This window comes from Pan troglodytes, chromosome 18 (assembly GCF_028858775.2).
Source record: "Pan troglodytes isolate AG18354 chromosome 18, NHGRI_mPanTro3-v2.0_pri, whole genome shotgun sequence".
NCBI lineage: Eukaryota > Metazoa > Chordata > Mammalia > Primates > Hominidae > Pan > Pan troglodytes.
In genome coordinates, this window is record NC_072416.2 from 71,301,490 (window position 1) to 71,327,682 (window position 26,193).

Consider the following 26,193-nt stretch of genomic DNA (forward strand, 5'->3'; position numbering starts at 1 on the left):
TCTTCAGCCTCAAACTCCTGATCTTCCTGCCTTAGCCTTCCTGAGAAGCTGGGACTACAGGCGTGCACCACCATATCCCACTAAGTTTTTTATCTTTTTTTTTTTTTTTTTTTAAATTCCTGTTCACTATGGTAGCTTTTTATTTTTGTAGAGACAAGGTCTCACTGTGTTGCCCAGGCTGGTCTTGAAACCCTGGCCTCAAAAGATCCTCCCGCCTTAGCCTCCTTGAGTAGGGATTACAGGCCTTTCTCCCTTTCTTTCTTTCTTTTTTTGAGACGGAGTCTCTCTCTGTCACCCAAGCTGAGAGTGCAGTGGTGCTATTTCGGCTCACTGCAACCTCTGCCTCTCGAGTTCAAGTGATTCTCCTGCCTCAGCTTACCGAATAGCTGGGACTACAGGTGCCCGCCACCACGCCAGGCTAACTTTTTTGTATTTTGGTAGAGATGGGGTTTTGCCATGTTGGCCAGGCTGGTCTCGAACCCCTGACCTCAGGTGATCCGCCTGCCTCGGCCTCCCAAAGTGCTGGGGTTACAAGGCGTGAGCCACCACTCCTGGCCCCTTTCTCTTTTCTAACAGGCACCCAGGTGATACTGATGCTGCCAGTCCACGGACCACACTTTGAGTAGCAGAGCTCTAAGGGGTTTAGCATCTCCCAGGGACCATTACCAGGCAGGAGGGTGGGCCTGGCTCTGAACACAGGAGGAACGCAGGTCCCAGTGCTTAGAAAGAAGGTGGTGCCTTGGCCTCACCTCCATAAACTCGGCGCTGGAGCCCACGTGCTGCCTGAAGCACAGAAGGAAGTTCTCTTCGGTTGGCAGGATCTGTGCCAGCTGTGAAGATACAGAGAGCGACACTAACGTTATGGAGGGACTTGCCAGGGAGCAGAGCAGATTTTCCCCTAAGAAGGATGGAAAGGGCCAGTGGCGAGGCAGTGTGGGAATTGCGTTTTCTTCCTTCCTTGAGAACGGGTGCTGGCAGTCCTTCAAAGGGAAAGAAGGATGTTCAGAGAAGTGCTTTTGAGTCGTCCCAACCTTAAGGGATGAGCAATTGGAGGGGGAAAAAGTGGTGCTGCTTTAAAATGCAAGCACCCAGACTCAAAAGAATACTTAATAGATGATTCCATGTATGTAAAATTCTGAAAAATGCAAACTAATCTAAGTAGATGGGTGGTTGCCTGGGGTAAGAGGGCCTGCACCAGGCTAGAGGAACCTTTTGGAGGGGGTAATAGAAAAGCTATATTTCCATTGGGGTGGCAATTTCATGGCCTAAAATCTAAACTCAAGGAATTTTACACTTCAAATGGATGCAGTTATTGCATGTAAATTGATACTGCAATAGTTCAATTTTTGAAAAATGCAGGTACCCTCTTGCAGTAAGCACTGCTGGCTGCCCACCCAACCGCCCTTACCCCCTTTTTTGCTCCTGGAACTCTTGTGTCACAGGCCAATCCTGATGAGTCTACGTTGGTGAAGTGTGAGCCTCCCATTCTCCTTGCCAGTGATTGGCTTACAGGTAGGCACGTGACCCAGTTTTGCCCAATGCAATGTCGGGGAAGGGCTGCTGTGGGTACTTCTGGGAACATTTCCTTGCACTTAAAAGGGGTCCTTTCTGCAGCTGGACAGTGGTTGTATATGGATGTATGTGGATGTATGTAGTTGGATATGGTTGTATTTGGGTGCATGTGGTTGTATGTGGATGCATGTGGATGTTTGTGGGTGTATGTGGGTACATGTGGTTGCATGTAGATATATGGTTGTATGTGGGTGTGTGTGGTTGAATGTGGATGTATGTGGTTGTATGTGGGTGCATGTGGTTGCATGTGAATGTATGTGATTGCATGTGGGTGTATGTGGCTGTATGTGGGCACATGTTGTATGTGGGTGCATGTGGATGGATGTGGGTACATGTGATTGGATGTGGATGTATGTGGGTGCATGTAGATGTATGTGGGTGTGTGTGGTTGAATGTGGATGCATGTGGTTGTATGTGGGTATATGTGGATGTATGTGGATGCATGTGGGTGTATGTGGATGTGATGCCTGGCGCTGTGGCAGCCATCTTGCTAGCCGCCTGAGGATGAAGGTATTTTGAGGGCAGAGAACAGAACCAAGAGAACTGCAGGGAGGCAGAGCGGGAGCCCTGGCTTCCACCTGGAACAAACCCTAACCCTGGCCTTTCTGTTAGAAGCCTCTCATGGTAAGCTATGGCCCTCAGGCCAAGTATGGCTCAGAAGTTGTTTGTAAAGTTTTATAAGACGTGGCCACACCCACTCATTGACATACCACCCGTGGCTGCTTTTGTGCTACAGTGGCAGAGCTGAAGAGCTGTGGCAGAGACTGGATGGCCCACAAACCCTAACACACTTAGCTTAATCTGTATTTTTAGAGAAAAAGCCTGTCAACCCTTGGTTTAAGCCCCTTTGAATCAGCATGGGCATCTATAGTGGCCATTCTTGGTGCCTTTCCCTGCTCCTCTGTAACTAGGCTGTTGGCCATCCCTCAGCTGCTATGAAGTCAGACTGCTAACAGCTCAGCCCTGCCCCTGCACAAGAACTGCCCTCAGCCAGACCAGAGCTGCCCCGCTGGGGAAGTTCCACAGGTCCCCTCCTTGCCCAAAGAGGGGCAGCCTGCATCCACTGACTGATTGACACAGGAGTACAACAGACCAGCCCCCTTGCCTCAAGGTGGGACCCACTCTGTGGCACAGTCCACACTCCAGAGTCCCTATAAGCCTAGCCAAGGCGAGGCTCCAGTTGAGACCGCATCCTTGCACAGCACTATCCCCTGCCTTTTCCTGCTGTCCTTCTCTGGAGAGTTCTGCCTCAGTAAGCCACTTCCACTCAAATCTCTGTCTCAGGCACCCAACCTAAAGCAGCATCCCAACAATATACCCTGGGTGGAGCTGTGCCCTAATGCCTGTGCCGCCATCATCATTCTTATTTATTTATTTATATGGTTTGTAAAGATGGGGTCTTGTTATATTGCCCAGGCTGGTCTCAAACTCCTGACCTCAAGGGTCCTCCGCCTCAGCCTCCCAAAGTGCTGGGATTACAGGCATGGGCCACAGAGTCCGGCCAGCACTCTTGAGCCCTTGACTGTGGTCACTGATTACCAGAGGTGTTTGACATGCACCTGTATATGAGTATGTGTGAGTGTATGTGTGTATGTGTATATATGTGTGCATATATGAATGTATATATGTATACATGGATACATGTAAATTATGTTATATGCAAATTATGTATGTTTATATATGTAAATTACTGATGTGAATCATGTATATATATGTGTAAATTATGTATATAACTTTTAAAAATTATGCCTTTGGATGGCTTTAGGTGGGGCATGGAGTCTCCTGTTCACCTGTGTTCAGCCTCCCTAGTGTCTTCAGCTGGCCTTGCCACTTGGTTACAATACCTGTTGGCCCCTGTGGGCATTTAAGGTCTCCACATCTATCTTTGGTCATTGTTTGTCACTTCCTTCTTCCTTGGGTGACACACAAGAAAAGTCCCTGCTGTTCTCTTTGGTCAGCCCAAGTGCTGGGGGTGCAGGAGCTTTGAGGCCCCCACCTCACTCCAATCCTCAGCAGGATGCTCATGCCTGGGAGAGGCACAGGGACCCAGGGCCCCTCCCACACAGCTCTTTACCAGCGAGGCAGGGCTCACCTCTGCCATCTCGATTTTCCCATCTGAGTTTTTATCATACTTCTGCATGAACTCCTTCATCTTTTCTCCAAAGTTGTCACTCTTTGACATCTGTGGAAAGACAAAGGGGGCTGATTTTTGCTGCTGTATCTCATGTGAACCATGATCTCAGAGCAGGAAGCTTGGAAATCATTTGCATCCTGGGTAAGTGGGTGCAGAACCAAGTTGTGCTGATGCTCTGATTGATCAGAGCTGTGTTGTTTTCCTTTCCAGGTCCCCTTCAAATTAAGTCATCTCTTCTTCAAGGCTCAGTCATATAAATTTCAAAGGACACGTGGCCATGCTCCATACCAGGTAATCAAACATGCCCTGCTGCCTTTGAGATGCATTAAGCTACAACTCTATAGGAAGGGTTTGGACTTGTTCCCATCACTCAGATGTGAGATTTAAGGCCTCAACATTTTACTGAAGCAGGTTGTAATCAAACTGAACTTAATCCAGTGCCCCCTAATAGGTTCTAAGCACTTCATTACAGCAAGGTAGATTGCTCATTTTCTTCTTTAAAGACTACCTGGCAATTCCACAATATTTTCACTCTTGATTTTCATATCAGGAGGAACATGCGGAGGAGGTCATCATGTAGCCGAAGGGTAATTTAAACAGTCCACCCAATTATTCTGACTACTAGAAAGCAAAGAACTTAAAACATTCCTTCAAGCCCACAGCTGCCTATCTTAAATATAGACTTGAAGCTCTTGAACCTTCCCCTGATTTGAGATAGTGCTGATTAATTATTTGCATTAAGGAGCTCTTCCTTCTCCCTAATCAATGATGAGCCCACCTTGCATGGCTGATGTTTCTGCCTCACTCAGCTGATGACTTCCACATGAATTGTGTGCTCCCCAGGATTGGGCCAAGGGAAATCCTGCCACTTCTGAGAGTTTCCTGAATCCCTCTGATTGCTTTTTACTTTTGGAATTAGTATCAATTTGTCAATATTTATTTGTTTATCAGTATTTATTTATATTTACAAAGGTACATAGTCTGATCCCAGGCACTTGTCACAAATGTGGCCATCTTATTTAAGTTGTACAGTAGCTCCTGTGAAGTTAGTAGCCCTTCCATTTGACACACTAATGGAGGCTGAGATGACTTCTCTAGAGGGCACCCAGTAAGTAAAGCCAGAATTTGAACTGATGGCTTTTGCTTCCAAGGCCAATATTCTTTCTACCATATAACAGCTGCTCTGAGAACCAGTCCTGGATGGCATCAGTTGGGATTGTTGACAGACTTGAAAATTACCCGGATGACATCTGAGGAAGGGAATGACTAAGAGAAGGATTCTAGATGCAAAGCACTTCATAAAAACACATTTCTCCGACTAGCCCATGATCCCAGAGTCAGTCCTGAAGCCCATGCTTTCTGTGATCCAGGCTTCATTATCCTAGGAATTGATGGGAGAACTGTTGATAAACAAACCCATGAATCGCCTCCAACCCTTTAAGCCCATCACTTTGACCTCCTCATTGGGGCGCTCTGCCAAGCTTTGAACCAGGAGCTCACCGGTGGATTTGTGACTCATCTCCCAAATGCTCCCTGAAGAGCTGCAAATAAACAGTGGATTGGCCAACAGACACGCAGCAGGGGAGAGTAGAGACGCCTCCAGAGGACCCGAGGGAGCTGATGGGAGGGTGTGGGGCTGACTCCATGTACTCCAGAACCAGACACGGGAATCACAGCAGACTAGTTCCAATCACCTGAGCTTTGCAGTATTTCAAATACCTCCCCCAAAAGGCTTTAGCAAACTCAGTAGTGCCATGTTGGCACCAGGGAAAGCAACACTCCTGTCACTAAGGGGCTGGGATGTGATCTGGAGTCACTTTGGGCAGGCTCAGAAGGTCGTGACACCACCACAAATGAGGCCAGCCAGTGCCGTCTGGTTCAGATACTGGCTGAGAGCAATCCTCAATTTTCCTCTAGTTCCTTGCTGGGGATTCTAGCCCGTGTTGCTCTAGAACAGTGGTTCTCTTCTGAGGACGATTCTGCCCCCAGTCTCCCACCAAGGGGACATTTGGCAATGTTTGGAGACATTTTTGATTGTCACAGCTTGAAGGAGGATGATAGTGGCATCTCATGGGTAGATCCAGGGATGCTGCTAAACTCCTACAACGCACAGGGCAGCCCCTACAACAAATTATTCAGCTTCAAATGCCAACAGTGCTGAGGCTGAGAAACTCTGGTCTAGAATCAGGGCACTTGAAACCTCCTGGGCATCCAATCTGGAATCATGACCCCTAAGCACCTTAGGGAAGCTATGGACTCTGTCCCTAGGGGAAAAAAAAAAAACTACATATATATTAATATACGCATACGCAGACAAAGCTTTGCAGCTTTGCAGGAGGGTTCATCAACCCCTGGTGTCCACTCATGAATACCCCTCAATCCCAGACACCCAAGGATATTGAGATAGGGTACTCTTAGGGGACAGTCTACTTTTTATCCTTATAAATAAAATGCTGTGTCAAGACCAGCGATATGAGGCCTGCTTATGGCATACATAACTGGGACACAGCATGCTGAAAGGCATAGGTCAGGAAAATCCCAAACAATCGGAGACAGGGCTGGGCTTACCATGCCAGAGCCTTTTCTTGCCTTCTCCAGCTCTTGGAAAAAGTTTTCTAGCTCTTTACCTTCAATATACCCATTTCCTGTAAAAAGAGAGAGAAAAAATCAATCTCAGCACTAAATAGTAAGGGGGGCACGGGGTGGGCATGTCGGGGGCTTCGTGGAGAATGTCTTCTCCCAGCTGGCCAACAGGCAGGTGTCTAGGCCAGTGGAGCTAGGGGTGTGGGTCCAGCCCTCAGGGCATTTGCACCTAGAGATCCAAGATGAACAACATACATTCAGCAGCTAGAAAATACTGGGAGGAACTAGCACAGGGTCCGAGAGGACAGAGGAGAGCAGAAGTTGGCAGCTTCCGAATCTGTCGTTAATGTCTGGGCAAGCACGAGGTGGCAGAGGTGTGACAGGTCATCAGCAAGTGGCGGGACCTGGTCAGAGGCAGAACTGGGGTCCCTGGAGTTCAGAAGGTGTAGCGGGTTGGAGTGCTCCCCCAGAATGGGACCTTATTTGGAAACAGGGTCATTGCAGATGTCATTACTTAAGATGAGTCATACTGGATTGGGGTGGGCCCTAAATCCAGTGGTCGGTGTCCTTGTAAGAAGGCCTCGTGGAGACACAGAGACCCAGGAAGAAGACTATGTGAAGATGGAGGCAGAGGCCAGTATGATGTGTGTACAAGCCAAGGAACGCTGTGGGCTGCCAGCAACCACTAGAAGCCAGGAGGGAGGCAGGGAGCAGATTCACCCTCAGAGCTCTAGCAGAGCCTGCCGACACATTTATTTCACACTTCTAGCCTCTAGAAATGTGAGAGAATACATTTCTGTTGTGTTAAGTCACCCAGTTTGTAGTGCCTTACTATAACAGTCCTAGGAAACAAAAACAGAAGGGCCCAGAAAAGAGAGAACCACAGGGCATCTGTCCTATGGGATGTCACCTCCCACCCCCTGCCCTACCTGAGACTTGGTCACAGGGATCAAGGGTAGGAGAGGCATCCCACCTGGTAATGAAGAGAGGAGGCTCTGAGGCCTGTGGATGCAGATTTAAAGCCTGGTTCTGCTGTGCTTACCAATAGTGTGACTTTGAGACAGTTATTGAACCCATCTCATCTGCAAAGTGGGTTATTATAATTAAACAGGATTTTGTATGGAAAGCCCATCCTCTAGTCATTATGAGTGCAGCATAAATGTTGTTACTGAGTTCCATTACCAGAACCCGTGCCTAAGGTGGGAATGAATCTGTGGGAAAAGTGCAGTGATCAGAACCAGGTCCCGAGGTCACAGCCTCACTTGCGAGATCACATAAGTAGTGAGAGGTCTTTTAGGCTCTCATGCCTTGAGCCCGGATGGTCTAGAGACCAGGACTGAGCTGAATGCATGGTCAAGGTCACTGGTCAGTGCTGTGATGGGGAAGGAGGCATTTGTGGGTGGGAAATCAGGCAGGGCTCAGGCCGTGCCTCCTAGACTTTGCTGTGGCAAAGAATCTCCTGGGGATTTTTCCTTTTTTTTGAGACAGGGTCTTGCTCTGTTGCCCAGGCTAGAGTTTAGCACTATTCATAAGTGTGATCATAACATACTACCGCCCCAAACTCCTGGGCTCAAGTGATCCTCCTGCCTCAGCCTCCCAAGTAGCTGGGACTACAGGTACCTGGCCCCCAGGGATCTTAAAAAAAAAATGGATAGCTGGCCCCCACCTCTAGACTTTCTGATGCAATTTGTTTGGGGTGTGAACTAAGCACCATGATTTTTTTTTTTTTTAACACTCCCAGGTGATTTCCTGTGCAGCAAAGTTTGAAAACCACTGACCTAACATCAAGTTCCAAATTTGATCTAAAGCCCTTGAGCAAGATTCCCGTAGAGGAGATTCAACTCGAATGGGAAGGGAGGTGGTAGCTTTCACCAAGGGCAAATGGAATTACAAACGCAACAGAGAAAATAAAGGAGCATTTACCCCAGCCTCTGTGAGGGGTTGTGGGGGGAGGCTTTTCCCAGCCTCTCCTCCTAGGGCCCCCTGAGAATTTAAATTCTGAATAAACCTAGAGGCACTCTCGAGTGAAGAATATGCCACAATAAATATTGTATGGCAAGAATCACATGAGATAAATTATGTATTTTTGTCTGCAGGGAAAAGACATGATTGCAATGGGCTCGCAGAGTGAGATTTGAGTTCCCTTTTATCCTAGGATGGGGTGGTTATCTTCCTTCTAGGATGTTTGTAAAGCTTCTTAGGAGAACTGGAATTTCAGAAGAGTGTGGTTCCTGTGAGGCCGGCTAAAGTAGGGGAGTGAGGGAGAGGGAGATGGGCTTTCTAGGCAAAAAGACATCGTCTAGTTGATGATGCTCTGAGTTGGAAGAATGAGTAATTTTTCTCTTCCTGGTTACTCCCTGCAGCGATCTGGCTATTCTCCTATCGCTGAGGTGCAATTTCTTCTCAACTGAGAAGGCAAAGTCACATTCTTCTCCTCGGAGGCTTTGTAGAGTCAGACGGGGAGGTGGAAAGCTGAGCTCAGCCCTGGGTGCATCTGCAGCTTCCAGAAGCCCGAGGCTAGGGCAGGAGGTGGGGGCTCAGAGCTGGCACCACGAGTGCATGTCATGGTTCAGTGAAGCAGAGGCCACTGGAGCCAGGGCTGGGCGGACACAGGAGCGAGTATATGTTTCATGAGTGTATCGGGAGGTGGCTGAAAGGAACTGGGTAGGGGAAGCCCGCAGAGCAGCATGGTATGTTTCCAAGAGCCGCCTCCACTTAGCTCTGAACAGGGTCCGTCATCCCTCTGTGGAGCCCTGTTTTGCACCAGGTCCTTCATGTTCTGCCATTTCTTCTCTGGCCCCTTCACCTACCATTTGGGGGGCGGCAGAGTGACTGGCCTTTCTTGCTGAGGCACCGACACCTGGTTCTTCTCCTCCCTCTGTCGTACCCAGATTAGAGGACACCACCTCTGTGAACTTCAGTTTCTTCTCCTATGAAATGGGGACAATGATAGCACCCTCCTCATGCAGCTGCCATGAAGATTAAAGAGGATAATAATACACTCGCAGCGCTGGCCTGCAGCGAGCCTCAAACATGCCGGCGGACACTGCCATTATGGCTGCTGTTTGTGCTTCCCGCCCATGCTGCAAACACCTTGGCCCTGGGCTGCTTGCTTCAGGTTGGAAAGATTTAGGGGCGCAGAGGGAGGCTAGAGCAGGCAAGGCTAGCACGGAGCCCCGCCCCACTGAACGCTCTGAACCCAAAGAAGTCAAGTACAGATCTCTAGGGGCCATCTTTTCCTTGGAGTTTTTCTGGAACTTAGAATAAGTATTTATTTTTACTCCATCTTTTTTTCTAGAAAGGTTTGAAGGAGGTTTAACAACCTCAAGAAACTCAGACAATCATCCAGTGCCTCGCCCAGCAGGAAAGTGCTGAAGGTCAGTGGAATGTCTTTAACTTTTCAAAGCGCTTTTGCCGTCTTTCTTTGCTCCAGCAGATAATTTGAGCCCTCACTATGGGTAAGGCCTGTGTGGGTTGCTGTGGGGGAAATGAACCCACACATAATCTTTCCAGACACACGGGCATGGCAGAGTAGAATCCTTTTCTGGTGACAGAAGACACTGAGGCACAGGACACAGAAGGCAAGCAACTTGCTCAGGACCACCCAGCCAGGGAGGACCAGAACGGAAGTGTCCTAATTCCTGATCCAGGCTTAATTCACTCATTCATTCATTTGAGGAATTTTTTTATTTTTATTTTATTTTATTTTTAGACAGGGTCTGCTCTGTCACTCAGGTTGGAGTGCAGTGGCTGGATCACGGCTCAGTGCAGCCTAATGCCCTGGGTTCAAGCCGTCCTCCCACCTCAGCCTCCCAAGTAGCTTGGACGATGGGCACATGCCTGAATAATTTTTTGTTTGTTTGTTTTTGGTAGAGACAGGGTTTTGCCGTGTTGCCCAGGCTGGTCTTTAAATCCTCCACCTGTCTTGGCCTCCCAAAGTGCTGGGATTACAGGCGTGAGCCACCGTGCCTGGACCATTGGAGGAACCTTTACTGAGCATCTGCATTGTGCAGGCACTGGAGGTGCAAAGGCCAGCTAGGTCCTGCCATGGTGGGGCTTATGCTGTAATGGGGTGTGGGTGGGGCAGGGGACAGATAATAAGCAAGGAAATGAGTTTAAACATGGTGTTTCCAGTGTCGAGAGCAATGAAAGAATGATGGTGTCATAGAGTAGAGATCGACTTCCAGGGCTTCTTGGAAAGGATGAGCAGGGAAGACCTCCCAAGAAGCCTCAGCCTCTGGGAAGGGGGCAGAGAAAGGAAGGAGGAAAACTGGAGGCAGGGAAAGGGGTCCAGGAGCTAGAAGGGCAGCCCTGTGGAGAGAAGCCGCCTCTCTGAATTCAGCTTGTGCAGCACAGGCAGCAGGAGGTTCCCGGGGCAGGAGGAACCCCCCTCCCCACACTAGGAATTCCACTACCTCCCTCTGGGCACCTCAACAAAAGGCAGAAATGTGGTTCAATGCAGTGAGCCTTGATGTTTTGAACTGAGCCACTGTTCCACTTTGTGCCTGGTGCTCAGGGAGCTATCACCAAGTTTTAGATGTGGGCCCATTTCCCAAGAGCATCAACGGTCAGCCTGGGAGAGGCAGGCAGACAGGCAGCTGATGGCAGACAGTGAGGAACACAGGAGAGATCGGCAGGTGGCGCTGCAGTGCCCAGAAGGGACACTCCACACCCAGCCCTCGATTGTGGATGGAAAATGGCCTTCGCTGCTCTGGCTTCCCTCAAAGCAACTCCCCATCCATCTGCAGGAAGCCCTTATCACTAGAGGTTGGGGTAGAGGAGGGGCTGGTGCACACCCTTCTAGGATGACATCGGCACTGAGTGAATGGTCTGATGTTTCTATGACCCTCTTGCAGCGGGTGGGGTGACTGGTCACCAAGCAAGGCTCATGCGGATGGGCATCGATAAAGACATCGATAAAGACGTGGTTACCATGGCAACCATCACTTCTAACTTCTTATCAAACCACATCCTGTGAACATGAGGGAGCAGAGCCGAAGTGAGAGCCAGAGACCCTGCATCCTTCCTTATTCTACTCTTGCTACCATTCCGCACCACTACCGTGCCTCAGTTTCCCCCAATTTAAAGTGAGACAATACTTCTTTACCTTTCATCTGACCACAGACACTTGGGAAGCCATGCCTAGAGGAGGCTTCACCCCTCAGTGAAAAGGGACCTCAGGGAGACCTTGTTCTCCCTGAGCCTTGTACATTCAGATTTTCTAGGAGTTGAACAGGTAAGAGGTACCTGAGTAAGAGGTATAATATTAATAATTCTACCGCCTGCTCTATGACTGTCCATGTGATGTTGGGCAAGTCAATCTCTCTGAGCCTCAGTTTCTTTATCTCTAAAATGGGCATAACTATTTATGCCCTCTCTACTTTACAGAGTTATGGTGAGAGCTGTACAAGGTAATGTTGTGGAAGCATTCTGGAAGATGTAAAATCTCACATAAATGGAAGGAACAAATATTGCCTTCCATTTATACTCCCTCCTCTTAAGTTCCTCTAAATCAACTTATAGATGAAAACCCGTTAGCCTGAAGAGTTCCAGCACCACTGCTTTCCTTAGAATACTGGTTCTCAAGCCAGGTGTGGTGGCTCACGCCTGTAATCCCAGCACTTTGGGAGGCTGAGGTGGGTGGACTGCTTGAGGCCAGGAGTTCAAGACCAGCCTGGCCAACATGGTGAAACCCCATCTCTACTAAAAATACAAAAATCAGCTGGGTGTGGTGGTGTCTGCCTGTAGTCCCAGCTACTTGGGAGGCTGAGGCACTAGAATTGCTTGAACCCAGGAGGCGGAGGTTGCAGTGAGGTGAGATTGTGCCACTGTACTCCAGCCTGGGTGACAAGGCGAGACTCTCTCTCAAAAAAAAAAAAAAAAAAAAAAAGGCCAGGCACTGTGGCTCACGCCTGTAATCCCAGCATTTTGGGAGGCTGAGGTGGGTGGATCACAGGTCAGGAGATTGAGACCATCCTGGCTAACACGGTGAAATCCCGTCTCTACTAAAAATACAAAAAATTAGCCGGGCGTGGTAGCGGGCACCCGTAGTCCCAACTACTTGGGAGGCTGAGGCAGGAGAATGGCGTGAACCTGGGAGGTGGAGCTTGCAGTGAGCCAAGATCGTGCCACTGCACTCCAGCCTGGGTGACAGAGTGAGACTCCATCTCAAAAAAAAAAAAAAAAAAAAAAAAGAGAGAGAGGGAAAAAAACAAAGAAAGAAAGAAAAAAGAATACTGGTTCTCAGTTGAGGCTGTGTATTAGGATCACCTGGGAATATTTGAAAACAACATTGTTGCCTTGGCCCCATCCCCAGAATTTCTGATTTAATGGATGGGGGGAAGGGGGTGTTTTCAAAGCTCTGCAGGTGATTCTAAAGCTCAGAACAGTCAAGGCTTGGAACCGCTTCAGAGCAGCATGTCTCAAACTTTAGGGTACATAAAAAGTACCCAGGGATCTTATTAAAGTGGAGATCCTAATTCAGTAGGATTGGAGCATAACGGCGTGCTGTTCAAAGTGCAGTCTGTGGACCAGTAGCATTGGAACTACCTGGGTGCTTGTTAGGAATGCAGAATCCCAGGCCCACCTTGGAGCTACTGAATCTTTCTCTGGGGGGTGGTGCCCAACAATCTATTGATCACACTGTCTTGGTGATTCATCAGTGTGCTAAAATCTGAGACGCATTTGCTCAGTGGTTTTCAAATTTTGGTCTAGGCCAGACATATGAGTGTCACTTGGGGGCTTCTTAGAAATGCAAATTCTAAGGACTACAGAATCTGAGTCTCTGGGGATGGGGTGCAGAAGCCTGTGTTCTAACCAACCCTTCAGCACACTCAAGATGTTGCGTCCAGTCGCTTCTAGTGCACCAGTCTGTGTAGCACTCGCAGTCCATAGATTAGAGAGGTCAAAGGAGGGAAGGTTCGCACCTTCCTCGTTAAGCTGCACCAGAATTTCCTCGTTAAGGAATTTCCTCGTTAAGCTGCACCAGAAGGCATCCAGGAGGCCAGGCCACTTGTCGGTCTATCTGGAGTTCAGATTTATCGAAGGCAAACAGTCCTCTAACCTCCATCTGGAGCACCCTCTGGGACAGTCAAATCCTACCCTTTGGGGTAAGAAATTGGCTTCCCCAGGCTCTGCCCCAGTATTAATCCTGCTTTGCATGGTGCGCACCATTCCCAAAAAGCTTTCTGCTTCCCACCTCATCTGTTCTTTACGACCCTGCCAGGTAAGCAGTTATCAACCCCATCTTAGAAAGGAGGAATCGGAGGGGGAAGGAGATTCAGCCACAGCTGACAGAGGTCCTGGCCTCCTTCTATTTGTCCCAGGGACAATGTCTGTCCATATCTGCATTTGTCCTGGCTTCTCTCTCTGTCACACACGCGTGCGCGCGCGCGCACACACACACACACACACACACACACACGCTTCTTCCAGTGGCTTCTGGAAAAAAGAATAAGCCCCACAGTGAAGAGCTACCAGCCACCAGCTGAATGCTTGGGCACTTGAATTTCAATCTGTGTTTCTGGGCTGTGCTGCTTTGGACCCGTGGCTCTGGAGCTGGGCTGGGTCCCCTGAACCTGTGGACATCTGGCAGCCTAATGCTGGGCTGAGTCCCAGGCATGAGGGAGGCCAGAAGGATAGGGCAGATTGGGTGAGAGGGGAGATAGTGGAGAGCCAACAAGGACAGGGGGAGGGCTGAAGCCAGAGGCCCCAGATGGGCCGGCTTGGCAAAGGAGGGCCTGGGATGCAATCCGCCGGCAGCCTGGGGCTGGAGAGGCACTGTTCTTGAAGAGCCTCAGGCCTGCTGTATTAATTCTGGCTCCTTTGGTTTTGGAATTGATTTCCTTGAGGGGTCTCCTTAGCCCTGGAAACCTCCCTCAGGGGCTTGGCTGGTAAAGCTGCTGAAGTCTGGAGGGGAATATACAAGCTGAACATGGCACGGACAGCCGGCCTGGCTGGGCTGGTAGCTGCCCTGGCAATGCAGGGCTGGCATCTTGTTTGTGAAACGGGTCCCTTAGGCGGGCTCCCCCGGGGAGCCCCAGCTCTTCACAGACCGGCTGCTCCCCGCTGCCGGCTGGTGCAATCAGTCTGAGAAGCAGAGCCATAGCAGGCAAGAGCCCACCTGGAGGTACCCAGCGTAGAGCTGCTGCAAGTGGACACTCCACAACCCAAGGACGCTGTTAGTGAAACAACTGGGGAGTTGGGGGTGGGAGCAGAGGCAGGAGTGGGGGACATTTTCCAGGGCCTACCCCAGATGGGTCAGGCGGCTGTTCCCTGAGAGCCTCATATCCTGACATCACGCCACGCCCAGCTGAGAGGTATACAGACCCCCAGAGGTTCACTAACAGGGTTCAGAGAAAGCTCTCCTCTGACAACTTTAATCTTGGTTCCCAGTGTCAGACCCTGTTGATTTTAATGGGCCAAGACCCAATCGTTTTGAGAAATCCTATGATTACCTTATAGCATTGTAACTGTTGTGTCATTTATATAAACACTTAATATACATCACATATTTTGTGACCCTATTTCAGCATGTGTTTCACTTTGGTATTGCAGGACCTCTCATGCAGCCGCCCAAGGCCAGTTGCCCAGGTTCCCGTTCATCTCTGAGAGGTGCTGCTGTTCTAAATTTCCTCCCCATTCCCTAAACCAGGGACAAACAAACGAGCAGTGACCCGTGCCCTGGAAGAGCCTGCCTGGGCACTGCAGTCTGGCCCTGAGTGGTCCTCAGTGTTGTGTGGGCTTGGAGAAGACTTCTGCCAGGTCACTGGGTTTCAGAGGGCGAGGATGGGAGCCTGCGTAGAGCCATCCTCAGCCCTTTGTGGCCTTTGTTGTTATTTTCAAAATCCTCAGGGTCCACATAGATAAGGAACAGGACTCAGTCCCTGTGAGAGGCTTTGAGCACCCCCTACGTCACCTGGGCCACTTGGAGGTGGACAGAAGCCCAGAAGAGTATAGGCAGATCCCCCCACCTGGAGACATATACGTATTTCTTACAAGGGAAGAAAAGGTGTCTATCACATTGTTTTCTTCTTATATCTTTATTTATTTATTTAGTTATTTTTTTAAAGATAGGGTCTGGCTCTGTTGCCCAGGCTGGAGTGCAGTGGTGCAATCATAGCTCACTGCAGCCTTGGACTTCCTGGGCTCAAGCCATCTTCCTGCCTCAGCCTCTCAAGTAGCTGGGACTACAGGCATGCGCCACCACACCTGGTTAATTTTTAAATTTGTAGTCGGGGGAGGGGGTCTCACTGTATTGCGCAAGCTGGTCTCGAACTCCCGGCTTCAAGTGATCTTCCTGCCTCGGTCTCCCAAGGTGCTGGGATTATAGGCCTGAGCCACTGTGCCTGGCCTCCCTTCTTACATCTTTATTGTTTTGCTGACTACACAGGAAATAGATGCTCTTGTAAAATTTTCAAGTGCTACGGAAATTAACTTAGAAAGTAAAAGAAAATCCCCTTTCATTTGGCTCATCCACTCTTCAGAGAGAGCCGCTATTATTCAGTTGTATTTTTCTAAATATCCTGCAACATACATATATCATTCATAATAAAAATGGGCTTATATCATAATAGCGTTCTGCTACAGTTTTAAACAATATCTTAATAATACATCTTGGACATTTTTCCATGTCACTACAAAAGCTTCACTTCGCTCTATCATACTCCATCATAGGGATGACCATATTTATTTTTCTGTCCCCCAGTGAAGCACATTCTCCCCTCCACCCACTGAAATTGTTAGTATTTCCAAAGAACACTGTAATAGACATGTTTGTTCATATAACTTTCTGCGCACATACGAGTATATCTATGTAGGCTAGATTCTTGGAAGGGAGTAGGATGTTCACCTTGGCCCCATGAATGTCCGCTTGCCCCTGGAAGAGAACTCATCTTATCTTTACATTCTTAGTTGCTTTCAAAGGGGTAGCAAAAGCTAAGGCATTTCTCTTTGGAGCCACAACTTTGCTGCTCGCAGATGGTCAGTAAAATAGGAGCCTGGTGGCCTGTCTAATCAGAACCACAAATAAAGGACAGTGTGAACTCTGAACTGTGCATCCCTCAGCCACCTGGATCCTTTAGAGGGGGAAAGTTCCTGATACAGAAGTGTCCAGGAAGCAACAGAGCAATGGGCTCAGATATGTAAGGCCATGTCAGGGCCACTCGGAGCATGGAGGTGATGTTCGGAAGAGCCCTAGACCCCACCAGGGTCATTGGGTGGGCTTGGCTGTCATCTTCCCTACCTCAGCCTTTGAGAGACAACGTTGGAACCCTCCCAAACGCATGCTCTTGGCTGACTGCTGAGGCAGAGTTGGTGGAGTGGTATTGCGGACTAGGAGACCAGATTCCTGGTTCCCCCTTCACCTCTTCCTGCTTTGCTGTGTGATCTTGTGAAAAGAATTTTGCCTCTTTGAGTCCTAGTTTCTCACTCTCCAAACATACACTTCTTCCTTTCTCTACCACAAAGCTAATAAGAATTTTGAAAATAATCCAACTCTTTAGGGTGATGGTGGCTTTTTCTGTTTTGGAATGGGCTAAGGGTCCTCCTGCCCCCATCCTCCCTCTCGTTGGGATTCAGCTGCCTCCTAAGATCTCTTTGTCTTTGTTTACTACCAGCCAGCATCCAGAAGGGGTGGGGAGGTGGCTCCAACTCTCTGGGGGCTGTGGTTAATTGGGCTCCAGCGAGCCCACTCCAGGGACCTGGAGAGCTGCAAGGGAGAGTTCTCTCAGGTGTTTTTAAGATTGTGAGTGGTAGGGGGTACTCTTAGAATTGGGAAGAAACCCCATGTTGAAAATGGAAACCAGAATTGGTAGGAGAGAGGCCTAAACAGGGCTGGGAGTGCCTCAGGCACTGTGGTGTTGGGCTCACCTGCAGCCTTTGGGTGTTCAGGAGGGGAGGAAGGTCACCCAAAGCCTAATTCTGGATCCTTTTGTGGAATTCCGATTTGGCTGTATACATATCTTCCTAAGTCACCTCTCTCTCATCTCTGGTATTTTAATCCTCATTGCCCTCCTTCTCTGTCGGGTCCATGGCCTTTCCTTGGGACTTCCCTGAGGCTGTGATGTAGAGATGGCAGTGGAAGTCTGATGGACAAGGAAGAAGGTGCAAGCATCAAGCTCCCCCTTCACCCCGGAGCAGGAGGGAGCCAGAGGCACAATGGCTTTAGGAGGCTTTGAAGATCATGGGTTTGGTGGTAGCTTAACTACACTCTAGCCAAGCCAAGGACCCCATTTTGGGATACACGAAACTGCCCATCACCCCCAAGGGTGGGTTGGGGGCTTTTCTTTGGGGGAATGGGAGGGAGACTTATACCTATCATCATGGAAAAAAACCCTCTTCCAAACCAAGCAGGTGTTCAGGAACCAGAGTGGGAGAATAAACGCTGGCCAGGAACCAGCCCCACCAGTAACTTGCTCCATGACCTCGGAAAAGTCAACCCCTGTGTCTGTTTCCTCATCTGTATAAGGGGAGTCATGGTCTGCCCAGCAGCCTCACACCTTGAGAAAGTGCAATTGTGCTTAAGTACAATGTCTCAGATCAACGTAAGGATCTGCGTGGTTATGGACAGTGCTCTTGCTTGTCCCTCTGAGAATGGGGGAAAGTAGAACTATAGAGTCCTCTGTTTATAGCTGACTCATCTACCAGGAAGCCAGTGGTGTAACCTTGGCTGCTTGGTAACTTTCCTTGAATCATGCAAGTCTGGTGCAGATAAACTGGCAGGAGCCTCCTTAGGGAATGTGCATGTCATCTGGAATACTAAAAGCCTGCACTTCTCTGAGGAGAGCACTTTGTACCAAGGGAATTTTATGGCAGGAGCTGGGGATTGGAAACACAATCCCTCCTTAGCCCCATTTTACAGATTTAACCATCTACCCACTTCCGTCAGTAATTCATAGGCAGAGCACAGTCCTAACTCAGGTATTCAAATGCCTAGTCCCCTACCCCTCTAGCTTTCTCAGTTGGCTCCAAGGAAACAAAATTTCACCCATTAGCATCCCCAGACATTAACCCCTGCCTCCCCATAGCACTCTGGGCAGAGGATCTCTGTTCAGCCACCTCCACACCCTGCCAAGGCGAGGAAGGGAGGAGGGAAGAATGGAGTGAGGCACACCTGATGCCCCTCTGTTTTCCATCCCCCTTGCTATCAGACCCCAGGATAAACTCCCTGTCATCCCACACAGATCTGGGACAGGGGCCTGAATGACAGGTGTCAGAGCCCACAAGGCTGAGCCTGGCCCCCTGGGGGGCTGTGCAGTGCAGTGGTTAAGAACTTGTCTTCTGGAGACAGCATCTGTCTTAGCCTTTCCCGTTGGCCTCCCTTTGGGGTCAGCCCCTCCAGGAGCCATTAGCTACCCGAGGGGAGGGTAGCTACAGACACCACAAAATGTCTGAGATGCCAGAATATTTTGGATGCTCGTCTTAGCCAGGTCTGTGCATAGAGAGGGAAATCCGATCACTTATTTTTTCGGAGTAACAGAAACAGAGTCTCTAGTGATATCAAAAGCCTCTAAAGGGGGACCACCCTTTATGCCTGAGTCAGACCACCACAGGCACTTGGAATCCCAGTGCTGGGGGCTACCTCCAAAGGTCATTTGGTCTGGCCCTTGCTTTTTGGGTGAGTCAGTGTCAAGACCACACAGAGCAGAGGGTTAGTCACTGAGGCACTTAGGGTGGTGCCTCCCCCTACCCAGGGATGAAGTCACCAAGAGTACCCAGGATTATCACTATGAGGGAACAGGTCTGGGACTGGCACCCCAACGCTGCCCGCCACCACACCCACTGCTGCTGTATTGGGAAACCTACATGCCCACGGCGGCTGGAAAATGGACAAAGGAAGCAGGGGGGTGTTCAGGGCCCCCAGTGCCATTTTCCACTCCTGCTCCCAGCCAATCAAGCTGGGGAGGCCACGTTTCCCTTCAGGATCCCCTAATTTATCCCAGCCTCCAGCAGGGTAAGGGGGCTAACCTAGCATTCAACAAAAGGGGAAGAGGAGGAAAGAAATGAGTGGTCTTCTGAGACCTGTGGCTGGAGCAGCTGAAGGCAGGGGAGGTGGGGGAGATGGCAGGGGGAACCTGGAGGCCTTCCCAGCCCAGGCCACCTCTCTGAGAAAGCTCCCACTTGCTCAGAATAAAGGTGCAAATGCGGGTGGGCTCTGGGTCATCTATGTTAGGGAAGAAAGTTACTGACAGTTGTGCCCAGAGCAGCCGGATGTCTCCCAAACCCGGGACCCCTACCCCAGCAGGCTCTGCGACCAGACCACCTCCTGAGGGCAAACGTACACCTGCCCGCATTCAGCGCCGCCCCCTGTCCCCTTCACCGCAGATCCCCTGGGTGCCAATGGGCACAGAAGTTGGGAGCTTTACTGACCGTCTGCGTCAAAGTGCTTCCATATTTCCAGGAACTGGGACGCCGTCAGCTCGGCCAGGTGCAGGTAAGGGGGCTGCTGCTGCGGGCCAGCCATGGCGAGCCGCTCGGAGACCTCAGCCTGCACCGCTCCCGCTCCGCGCCGGCTGGGCTCTGGCACTCGCGCTGGGGCTGTGCGCCACGCTGCCCTTATATACGCTCTGGAGCCTGCGCCTGCGCCCGGCCGCCAGCAGGGGGCGCGCGCGCTCAGGGAATCCGACCGGGGCGCGGCGCGGCGGGGGCGGCGGCGCGAGAGGCTCGGCCCGGACTCCTAGAGGGCCCTTACCTCTGCGCTGAGGCCCCTCGGCGCCGGGCCAGGGACACCCGGAGGATTTTCGGTGAAAATGAGGGAGAGGCTGCCCTTGCCTTCCCTCCCGACCGTCTCGAGTACATCCACCACTTATTATTGTTGGCAATAGCAATAATAATAACAGCAGTAACAACACTAATAGTAATACTAACACAAACTTGACAAATATTTAGCACTCGGGCTTCGGAGTTCACTAGGTCTCTGTTGTGCCTCCTCTCTTCTGATCCTTCCACAGCAGGAAGAGCTGGGACCACTTTTCTGATGAGGTACTTGTGACTTAAGATGATTAAGTGACTGGCCCAGCAAATTAGTGGCAGGGCTAGAATTTGAACTCAGCACTCTTTCCACGCAGCACGTGGCTCCTTCATGGGGCTCAGTCTTGCAGAGCAGCCAAGAGTTCTCAAGGCTTTAGTGGGGAGCAGCTGGAATCAGCAGTGCCCCGGGAGGATTCCGATGGAAGTGGCGTGGGGTGGGGGTGGGGGGCTTCCACTGTCTGTTTGGGTCCTGGTATATCCGTCCCCTCGGAGCCTCCCTCCACCCCTGGTACCTGCCTCACGCTGGCCATGCTCTGGGGGTCTTTTAGACATTTGGCCAGGGGGTGGCAGAACTAGATCAACCCGTACCAGGTCTTAACCACGCCCACCTAGGGACATCGTGGGAATGTGCCTGCTCCGGTGGACAGAGAACAACGTCCAACTCTGTCTTGGGGATGTTCTGAGCTGGTCTCAGAGAAAATAGACGCAGCTACTGAGCGCACATCCCGAGGGCAGCAGACAGGACTCCCCAGCAGGGAGCTGGGCCCTCTCCCCATTCTCTCCTGCGGTCTGAGCCCTTAGGGGTCTGTCCTGGCCTTGTGGTAAGGTAAGACACCTTACCCACAGAGTGACAGCATCATCCCTCCTTTCTCCCCTCTCCTGCCACGGAGTGACTGAGACATGAATTGGCGATCTTTAACATGTGCTAATGAGTGTTAGCTGAACCACCTTCCAAGAGGAGAGTGAAAGGCAAGGAGGTAAGTGAGAATGAAAAGGAGGTCGCTGGGGGAGAGGGGAACCCAGGAGGAGATAGAGAGAGGGTTGTCCCTTGGAGAGAGGGCCAAGCCCAGAGCAAGTCTCAAAGGGGCAATAGAGAATGCAGGTTCCAAAACCACTTGTTCTTTGCCTAGGGTGAATGTGTTTAGAGTTACTTGCAGGAACAGACTGGGGAGAGAAGTCATCAAAAGCTAGCTTTAGAGGTACCCATCCACCTTGCTGAGAGATTCACCAAAGCCCCTAGGGAGGCAGGATGACTCAGTGGTTAAGAGTAGGCACTGAAGAATCAGGCTGCTTGGGTGCGAATCCCAGAATAAGCTGTGTGACCTTGAGCAAATTATATAACCTGTCTCTGCCTCAGTTTTTCTCTTCTGCAAAATGGGCATGTGGGCATACGCCTTTTAGAATTGTTGGCTGGGTGCGGTGGCTCATGCCTGTAATCCTAGCACTTTGGGAGGCCGAGGTGGGCAGATCACGAGGTTAAGAGATTGAGATCATCCTGGCCAACATGGTGAAACCCAGTCTCTACTAAAAAAAAAAAAAAAAAATACAAAATTAGCCAGGTGTGGTGGTGCATGCTTGTAATCCCAGCTACTTGGGAGGCTGAGGCAGGAGAATCGCTTGAACCCGGGAGGCGGAAAGGTTGCAGTGAGCCAAGATCGCACCACTGCACCCCAGCCTGGGCGACAGAGCGAGACTCTGTCTCTAATAATAGTAATAATAATAATAATATAATTGTTCTGAGGGTTAAATGAGTTAGGGCTCCTGCTGCCCTTCATGGAACCAGTGATCAGTGGTTGGCTTGGCAAGAAATTTCTCAGTCAGCATCACCTCCCCTGGGGTAGCTAATGAATGGATCCTGGAGGGGCTGACCCCAACGGGAGGCCAACGGGAAAGGCTAAGACAGATACTGTCTCCAGAACACAAGTTCTTAACCACTGCGCTGCACAGCCCCCCACGGGGCCAGGCTCAGCCCTGTGGGCTCTGACACCTGTCATTCAGGCCCCTGTCCCAAATCTGTGTTGGGTGAGAGAGCTCATCCCTGCTTCTCCAAGAAGCAAAGCCAGTGTCCCCGTGCTACTTTGGTTTTCCTGGTGAGGAGTAAAGAGTGAAGCTCCTACTTCCTGCTTTCCAGAGCTGTTGAGATCAGGGGGACATGGTTCTGGGTATGACAGTAGGGTGGCCACAGTGACCTTTAAACTGTCTACTGGGACAGTCTTGCCTCGTTCATTTCAGATGCACAGTTGGTCTGTTTCTGGGAGGCCCATTCCTGGAGGACTGAGGAGCCCAAGCTGGTGCATTTGTGGTTTATCTCCAAGTTGAGTCCTGCAGAAACAGCCACATTGAGCAGTTACAAGTTCCTGCCCTGGAGTCAGATAGATATGGGCTCAAAACCCTCTTGCTGGTTGTGAGGCCTTGGGCAAAGCTATTTAACCTCTTTGAACCTTTCTAAAAATCAAGGTAATTAGTTTCACAAAGTCAGTGGAAGGACCAAAAAGAATGTAATCAAGGGGTTAGCTAGCAAGAACCCCAGCAGCCGTAAGTGCTTAATTAATAGGCAGGTATTCTTACCAATGCAAGGATGTGAGGAGGGATTTTTCTTGTTGTTCTGAAATAGTGGCAGTTAGGCCACATCTGGAATCACAGCAATCAGATGCCTTGTGTCTTCCTGGCTTGCTCAGCCTGCCCACCACCACCCACCAAGGCCAGGGATTATCAGGGGAGATGTCTGGGTGCGGGAGAGAGGAGCATTGGCCTTCTGGGAGTGCAGCATTTGTGGCTGTCCTGAAGTCAAGTTTTGTTGGAGGAACCCCCAGAAATCCTCTCCAGGTTGTGGGGGATTTCAGCAGCAAGGAGGAACTGGAGATGTCACCTGGCTCCAGAGTGGGCTGGGGTAAGCAGTGTTCTGGAGTTTGGGCCACATATGGAGTTGGGACTGGCGCTTGCTTCTGACTCAGAGCTGTCTGATGGCCTATGAAAGCAGCTTAGACTGCCCTGTCCTGCATCTAGAAGGAAGATGGGAGCCACCATGGTTCTCTGCAGCCCTTGGGGGTTGCTATGGCTCCTGGGAAAGGTGCATATAGTTTAAAGAGGGGGCCGAAGCCAGATACCTGCTGGTGTTTATGATATCCTCGGTGTTTAGGAAGCTAGTGCGGAGCTGAAGACCGCTCCAAAAAACCTTCACTCCACTATGCACAGGCCCTCAAATTCCTCAGAGACCAGCAGCGGGAGCCAAAGCCTGTGATGCTCCTACAACCTGCAAGCGACCAGAGAGGTAGGAAGACCTCCCACCCCTCATCTCTCCTTGCAGCTCCCTCTGCCCTACCAGGAGGGGATGTCTTAGAGCCAGCCATCCCTTCTCTCCAGGCTCAGCTCCAGACCCAAGCTCCTTGTCCAGTTTGCAATGGGAAAGGAGAAGAGCTTTGCATTGGAGAAGAGACTGGAGTCTTAGCTGGACTGGTCCAAGTTTCAATAACCAAATGTGTGAGGAGAAACATGGACTCAGATAAGAAATCATTCAGAGATAGGAAAGAGAGGTTCGATGAGCGTATTTTAAAGCAGTGTCGGTAAAGACGGAACATTTATGAGCACATTTCCGTAAATTAAGGCTCTTGTAAGTAATTTCAGATGTCTGGGGTTCTGCTTCCCTTCCAGGACTTCCCCTCGAGTTTTATTACAATAATGATAATGACGATGATGACGACAATGATGGCGATAACCATGAGGATACCTTTAAATGCCTTTACAGAGGGTTTTGATGTGTCTTGCTTTGTTTGGTCCTCACAACTCCCCTATCAGGTGTGCAATGCAAGAATCTGACCCATTCCAAAGATAGGGAAATCAAGGCTCAGAGAGATTAACACCCAACCAAGACCTGGGAGGGGTGGGGTATCAAGAACACTTTGTCCCCTCCAGTTTCCATGGTATATGGAGTCTTTGTGGACCAGGTGCCAAGCTCCTGGGCACTATGTATAAAGTTCTTCCCGGACCCTGGCCACTGGAGCCACAGGGCCCCTCCCAGCGTTAAGGAGTAATGCCAAGCCCACTGTTTACCCACCAGTTCTCTGATGGCTGGTTCCTCCCTCCACCAGAAGGGCAAATTGGGGACCACCTTCACTTTCGCATCCCCAGCCCACCAGCTCATTTGAGTGCTGTGATCTGACACCAAGGATTGGCAGGGAGACTTGCCCAACTGTCCCTCTGCCCCAGGACCCTAGAATCACTCCCTCAAGAAGGGAGGGAGGCTTGGTGACTGAAGTGGTGAGATGTCAGAGGACAGATGACAAACAACTTTCCAACCAGGATCCACTGGGCTTCGGTAATTGGCTGAGCTCCTTGGAGCACCTGGTGTTATTTTGGAGCACTTCAAAGGAAAAAATACGAAGCCTGACCTGGTACCTCCCTATGCCTAGAAGTGTTTCTTCCAGATATTGCTTCTTTGGTTTTTATAATGGTCAGGCCTGGCTACCGGAGTGCCAGAGAGCTGGCCTTGCTTCCCAGAAAGGAGGATGAAAGGGATGCAGGAGCCCAGCAGTTTCCATGGAAACGGACTGAGGTGGTGGAGAAAATAGAGAAACCAGAGGAACCCAGAGGTGGAAGCAGGACTTGTGAATAACCCGGTCTGAAACTTGAGATCTATGGACAGCTCCCTCTGTGCAAAGGATTTGGGTCACCAGGATAGCAACAGGAGGTGAAATAGCAGTAGCTGGGGGCTGTCGGGTGATCCTCCGCAAGCAGGGACACAGGGGCTGGGGGCTCAGGCTCCAGAATTCCACAGGCCCCTTTCAGCTCCTGGATCTGCTGTTTATCGGCAGTTCTACTATGTGTTGGCTTTGTAATCCTGGGTAAGGTGTCTACGCTCTCTGAGCTTGTATTTCCTCATTGGTAAAATGGGGATAATCCTAGTAACTGCCTCACAGGCTTTGTGAGCATTAAGAGAGGTAATGCATGTTAAGGGTGATGCAAGGCCTGGAACAAAATAAGCATTCAAATGTTATTACAGGGGAGAAAACCGAAGGCAAGTGATGGTGAGTTTAATCCAAATGAATGCAACCCATCTCCACCCTGGCCAAAGCAACTGGTTCAGGGATAGGCAATGAGACATCATATCCCAGAATGCAAAGGAGCTACTGGGACCTCCTGTCTATTTGCAGACAGTCTGGTATGAAGCTGTGAGGTCTGGAATCACTGCAGCTATCTTGACACCATGAGTGCAGAGCCTGGAGTGAGGGAAATGGGAGAGAGCACAGAGTAGACACTGAGGTTGAAGCCAATGTTGCAAAAGGCAGAGCAGAGAGACTGCAAGAAGTCAGGTCACAAGTGACATCATTTGAACTGCTGGATCAAGCTGAGCCTGAAGTACCTTTGGACTTCTCAGTTGCACGAGTCAATATATACCCTTTAGTGTTCAAGCCCATTTATGGTAGGTTTTCTTTCATTTGCAACCTAAAAGACCTGACTGATAATCCATGAAGAGGACAGTTGTCCTCATGGGAGCTGGAAACAGGCAACCTTTTGGAACCAAATTTCTCTGTCCCTCTTTCTCTTAGAGCACAGGGCCACTCCTTCACAGATTGTCTCTGTGTGCACTGTGCCTCTATTTTCTTCTCTCCCTCCCAGCAGGCATCCTTACAACCTTGCCCTTTACAGTCACCAGCCACAACTTGTCCCCAAGACTCCTCTACCTTCCATTTCCCCTGACAGCCTCGCCTCTGTTTCCATATTCCAGACTCCCGAGAGAAGAATCTGGTTGGTCTAGCTTATCTTTTCATGTGAAGCCATTCAAATCATCGGCTGCTGTCCTGCCTTGCAAGGCCGCCTAGGGTTGGACACCCATCTCTTAGTCCAATCAGCTGTGGCTGGGGACAAGTCTCAGAAGGGCAGTGGGAAGCACAGATAGGGGCCTATTTCCCTTAGGGACATCTGTGGGCATGGTGAAAGTAACTGACACCTCTAGTGTTGGGTGCTCAACACAGAAAATTCAAACAAGCTGCGGAACATGTTTGCTTTAACATTGGGTGAAAAAAAAACATTCGGACAAACGAATTCAAATATAAAAGGGAGAGTCTGGGGGAAGGGTGTCATCTAAAACAGGAGTTGGCAAACTTTTTTTTTGTAATGGGCTAAATAGGAATTTTTTTTGAGGGGGGGTGCTTCGT

The 26,193-nt window shown here is 50.1% G+C and overlaps 1 protein-coding gene and 1 long non-coding RNA gene across 2 annotated transcripts in view; one reads left to right on the forward strand and one right to left on the reverse strand.

Annotated features, from left to right (window-relative positions):
- CALB2 (calbindin 2) overlaps positions 1–19,827 on the reverse strand; it is a 33,063-nt gene extending 13,236 nt beyond the window's left edge. Inside the window, exons 1-4 of the mRNA XM_016930126.3 lie at positions 19,658–19,827; positions 6,275–6,351; positions 3,665–3,754; positions 750–830 (exon numbers count right to left, since the gene is read on the reverse strand). Coding sequence (XP_016785615.1) covers positions 750–830; positions 3,665–3,754; positions 6,275–6,351; positions 19,658–19,751 — 342 coding nt within the window. The 5' untranslated portion in view covers positions 19,752–19,827. The remainder of the gene's footprint in view (positions 1–749; positions 831–3,664; positions 3,755–6,274; positions 6,352–19,657) is intronic.
- LOC107968887 (uncharacterized) lies at positions 829–12,156 on the forward strand. Its single transcript, XR_001710419.4, has 4 exons — positions 829–1,512; positions 3,917–3,997; positions 9,588–9,666; positions 11,146–12,156. It is a non-coding gene; the product is annotated as an uncharacterized LOC107968887 (long non-coding RNA).
- Positions 19,828–26,193: the final 6,366 nt, after the last annotated feature.